The sequence below is a fragment of the Diaphorina citri genome, unplaced genomic scaffold (genome assembly GCF_000475195.1).
Source record: "Diaphorina citri unplaced genomic scaffold, Diaci psyllid genome assembly version 1.1 scaffold4269, whole genome shotgun sequence".
NCBI lineage: Eukaryota > Metazoa > Arthropoda > Insecta > Hemiptera > Psyllidae > Diaphorina > Diaphorina citri.
In genome coordinates this window covers 4,103-9,478 of record NW_007381668.1, presented here as the reverse complement: position 1 = coordinate 9,478, position 5,376 = coordinate 4,103, and the positions used below count along the sequence as shown (strand labels likewise).

Sequence of the window (5,376 nt, the reverse complement as noted above, 5' to 3'; positions counted from 1 at the left end):
GACTTGTCTCGCGCCAGAAGTGTCTTTATCCAGCACTGTAGGGCAGGACATTGGCACACAGCCTGGCGTGACGTCAGTGGCGGACCTGATCATATCAGAGTGTTTGATTTACCTGTGGGGATCTGGTCACAGCTGTTTCCGATGGGGATTTTCGAGTCGGCGCACAAACACAACCGTCGACCCGTACTGGGGTCTCGGGCACAGGAAGAATATTTGATCGCGTAGCAGTCGCCATCTGTGTTGCAGGGTCGGGAGCCTGAAAACATGATCCCTAGGGTTTGAGGGGCGGGGCGTAGGGGGAAAGAGGGCGGAGAGAATGGGGGCAGGGGGAGGAGCCACAAGAGCACAGCGTCATCAATGAGGTTTTGATTGAAGGTAATTGGGGAGGGGTATCTAATCTGATAGGTCTAGTTTCTTAAGTGCTTCTTTTATTTTACAGTGAATCTCTGAAAATGCTCTTTGTAGTGAAGTTCTGAATATGTATAGGTATGCTATGGTTGTTACAACTGATTTCAAAGGTGCTTTTTCAGAGGTACTTTACTGTGGACAATTGGACATGAATTCCACTATTCTCTAGTGGGTGTAATATTATGTGCTTGGTAATCCTTTGAGGAGGGAGTCTCTTTAAGTTCCTAGTGCTTCCTAGTAAGTATTTAGACTATCTATCAGCTTAGTTCCATCAAGTTGTTCCGTTATACCAACAGTTTACGATGTAAGTACCTAATTATTACGTGATCAGCAAATTCTAACAGTCTGGTATGACCAATTCGATAGGCACTATGCCAGGGAGGCCTTTTCCGCTATCAGTTGGAATTTTTGATAAGACGAGAAAACTTGTGTAATATTTTGACCTTCATCAGGACAGGTAACAACCAGGTCTATGATGTTTGTGACCTCCTAGATTGTTTGTCTGAGTGACAAAGTGACCAAACCAAAGTTCAACCTGATAATAGCTATGAACTGAGTGGGTACATTATGTCTACAAACAGCGAGATAAGGTCATTCATGGAAAATAAGTGTCTTTTCCTGATCACTTCAAGCTGAAGTTTTAAACTTGGAAAACTTATTTTCCAAGGGTCATTGACCCCAAGGCAGAAATTGCGACATTTTGTGCAGTTGCCACAGCTCACTATAAAAGATGCTCAAATAAAGTTCAAATCACTATAAAAGATGCTTAATATAGTAATAGAAAGTAAAGTTCAAAGCGAGGTTGGAATTAGCTACACAACTCGAAATTAAGGTCTGGGTTTTGGGGCATAGGTATGATTGCTGCTTAATTTGATCATCTTAAATAATAAAATTCAACTACAAAATATCTATCCAAGGGTTTTTTACTTTATCGTGAGCACTTTCTATTATGTGTACCTACGTATAAAATTCTCTATGTATGCAGAATTATTTGTTACATTGATAACACTGTGCATTTGACAAAATACTAAAACTACTTACAATAAATAGTATTCCTGCCTAATACATATGTACCTACATACATAGGTGATGTTGGTGATGAAATTAATGCTAAAAGCTACATAAATACCTCTACTTATGTACATATTCATGTACAATTTTAGGTAGGTATTGCGATATACAAACAATTTTAATGGTAGGGACAATAATATGTACTTCAAATGGATCACTGAAGTTAAGCAACGTTATGCATGATTGGTATCCGAACGGCTGCTGACTTTTCTCAGCCCACTCAGGATGGGTATAAGATCAGTCAGCTTGTTAGGTATCCGGTATCCGAATGGCGGATAAAACCCACTTCGTGAAAAGAACTTTTTTAAAGCGACGAAAAATGCCCTAATAAACATCTGTTTAGGATAAAGATCGCCCCTGGAATCGAACCCGCGGCCTTAGAAGGCAATCGTGCTCTAAGCTAACTATAGACTGGCTAGTTGGTATTTTTGGTAAGCTCTGAACTGGATTAATTAAAAAAAAAAAATACCCCTGATGTTTTGTTTTTTTTGTTTTTGTTCAGTTATTTTTTTTTTTTTTTTTGTTTTACTTACTTCCGCTGGCGTTTGGCGTTTTCCCGAATGTGGTGAGGGCTGCAGACAGCAAAGGCACTAGGGTAACCAGAAGAAACGACAGCAGGGAGAAGATGTGACAAGCGTTGAATTTCATGGTGGACCAAAAATGTGGGATCCGGGAGAGATTTAAAATCAAAAAGACAAATCGAAAAATCACCGAAAACTTGTTTTACTTACTTCCGCTGGCGTTTGGCGTTTTCCCGAATGTGGTGAGGGCTGCAGACAGCAAAGGCACTAGGGTAACCAGAAGAAATGACAGCAGGGAGAAGATGTGACAAGCGTTGAATTTCATGGTGGACCAAAAATATGTGGGATCCGGGAGAGATTTAAAATCAAAAAGACAAATCGAAAAATCACCGAAAACTGGTGTCTTTTACGGAGCTGGAGTTGTATGAGATGGATTAGCTATTGAAATACAGCATCATTTTGAACAAAGTTATGTCAACTTAAAATAGAACACTCTCTATTTTCGAATATATTTTTTAGTTATTTATTTTCACAGTTAATATTTATTATTGATTAATTCTTCTTGATTTTTATTTACAACAAACACTTTGCTAGGAAAATGGATAACGCCGATAAAATTATTTTCTTTGCCTAAGCTACTTAAATGAGTACCTAAATGATGGAAATTAAAAAGTTGAAAAAGCTTTTAAATTTTTAGAAAATGTACAAAGAAATTTCAAGTTATTTTGTGCTTAACAATAATTATGTAAGTGAAAGAAACTCAAACTGCAATAGCTAATAATTTCACGAAAAATTTAAAGTTATAATACCCTATTACCTACGTCTACGTATATTTATGTTGAAAGAAGGAAAATTATTAAAGAAAGAAAATTATTTCGTAGCTTAATTCTTACACTCAGAACAGCAATCAAAGAAAAACAGGATCATTTTGAACAAAGTTATGTCAACTTAAAATAGAACACTCTCTATTTTCGAATATATTTTTTAGTTATTTATTTTCACAGTTAATAATTATTATTGATTAATTCTTCTTAATTTTTAATTACAACAAACACTTTGCTAGAAAAATGGATAACGCCGATAGATTTATTTTCTTTGCCTAAGCTATACTTAAATGAGTACCTAAATGATAGAAATTAAAAAGTTGAAAAAGCTTTTAAATTCTTAGAAAATGTACAAAGAAATTTCAAGTTATTTTGTGCTTAGGTAACAATAATATTATGTAAGTGAAAGAAACTGAAACTGCAATAGCTAATAATTTCACGAAAAATTTAAAGTTATAAACCCTAAGTATTACTTATGTCTACGTACCTATTTATGTTGAAAGAAGGAAAATTATTAAAGAAAGAAAATTATTTCGTAGCTTAAATCTTACACTCAGAACAGCAATCAAAGGAAAACAGTCATTAGTTATTGAATCAAATGAAAAATGCAAAAAAGTTGTTGGTTATTTTCCGTTATGAAATAGAAAGTAAAAAGAACTCGATATGTCCACTGACGGGTAGTGGGGATTATTTTCCCAATAGAAACTGCTTATCAAGGTGCGTTGGTTATTTTCTGATTAAGAGCTTCTAAATATTGTTTCCACTGAGTTCCACTAAAAAGCTGATGGTTGTGATTTGCAAACCTGCGCATGCGTCACGTTATGTTCTAGTTTTTCTTTGCTTTTCAAATAGGGTAATATCACCTTCCATCTCATAAATCCTGGCGTTATATACAGTTTGAAAAGTCAGTGTACTATAACACCATTATTTCACCCCATCTTCCTAGCTGTTCTTCGAGATATTTATTTTTAGCCGTTCGTTTTTCCCGACCACTATTTTTCTGCCCGTCACGAGCGATGTTAGAACGGGTAGGAAAATGCGGTAAGAGTGGTGATGGCGAGAGAAAGTGCTTAGGGAGAGTTGAAATACGATACTGGTCTTTAACCCGAAGAACTACCTCAAACATAGGTACGATTCGAGCAAAAGAAGAAGACCACATCTTTACGGATTGAAAAGGCTGCTAGCCAGCCTAGTTAGCTTAGTTGGTAGTACGTCTGCCTTGTAAGCGCTAGGCCGCGGGTTCGATTCCCGCCCGGGGTGGATTTTATTCTGATGGGATAATATTCGTTCTCGGAACGGCTGGCTTTCTCCTATCCTGTCTTCCTCCTCTCTTCGATTTCGGGACGATAAGACCATAGCAGTTACAGTTCCCTCTGTCAAACCTCTTCAAAAAAAAAGGCTGCTATTATAACCCGAAGATGTTCTGCCGGTAAAAATCCTAGAAGGGAATGTATAAAGAACGAGGAGAGAAACTTGAGGTGTATTTTATTATCTATACAAAGAGGTAAGGTCCCTTGATTTTTTCCTCTTTGGACGTAATAGCGCGAAAACACAGACCTGCTGCCACGCGTCACTTATGTATTTCCAATGGTTATCTGAAAGAGGGGCCTCTGAAATTTCGCTGTTTTCTGAAGAAAAATTTACAAGAATAAAATGGTCTATCTTTCATTTAGGAGAGATGTTTTCATTTATGGGGGTCTGTGGTAAACACCTTACATGCTTTGGCAGGCAGGGTGTTGAAGTTGAAAACTCATATCTCCTTTTGTGGAATCAAAATTAGGTCCGAGTAATGAAATACACCTTCACCCTCCGGGCTAGGGTAATAAATTGTTCTTTTGTTTCAAACGTTTAGATTTAGTTGTGGACATGACAATGTATTCTGATTATTTCTGATTGGATGGCACCAGTAACCAGTGGTGTAGATACCCGTTTGAGAGTGTCTGGTATCACGTATCATTCCGGATCCTCCACTTCTAAACAATAGGCAAATAAAATTGGCGAAGGACTGTCTATGCGTAAGTAAATATTAATACTCGTATCTGTTCTATGTCGGTTATAGGTAGTAGGTGCCTAATCAAATTACCTTTATTCAACAAATGAAAATAGGAACAATCGAGAAAGCAAAATAAACAAACAAACAAATTTAAAGACAACAAAAATAAAACTGACTTTTTGTTTGTTTTTGTTCATGGTGTTATAAACCCATAATAGAATACAATAGAACAGTGTTTCTTAATTAGTTTGGCCCGCGGAACCCTTTTCAAAAGGTGAACATCTTTGCGGAACCCCGAACTTTCAAGATTGCACCCCCCACCCCCACCCGCCCACCCCCCTTATTATAAAAATACAACAAGTTTTTTTTATAACATTTTATTTTTATTTATTACTATGGGAAGAGTGGTATTTCTGCATGCTTTTAAGATGAAATACCTAAGTCTAAGATGGTCGTTTTGAAACTGCATTTTATCTAGTGTATGATTTTTCCAAAATATCTCGCGGAACCCTTGCCGTCAGCTCGCGGAACCCCTAGGTTCCGCGGAACACCAATTAAG

At 37.1% G+C, this 5,376-nt stretch overlaps 1 protein-coding gene across 1 annotated transcript; it reads right to left on the bottom strand.

The window, feature by feature from the left end:
* Positions 1-112: 112 nt before the first annotated feature.
* Positions 113-2,902, bottom strand: LOC103520923 (the record flags this gene model as incomplete). Its single annotated transcript, XM_008486021.3, has 3 exons — positions 2,400-2,902; positions 2,013-2,198; positions 113-256 (listed from the first exon to the last, which is right to left on the bottom strand). Coding segments are annotated over exons 2-3 (259 nt in total), but the record flags the coding sequence as incomplete, so codon positions are not given.
* Positions 2,903-5,376: the final 2,474 nt, after the last annotated feature.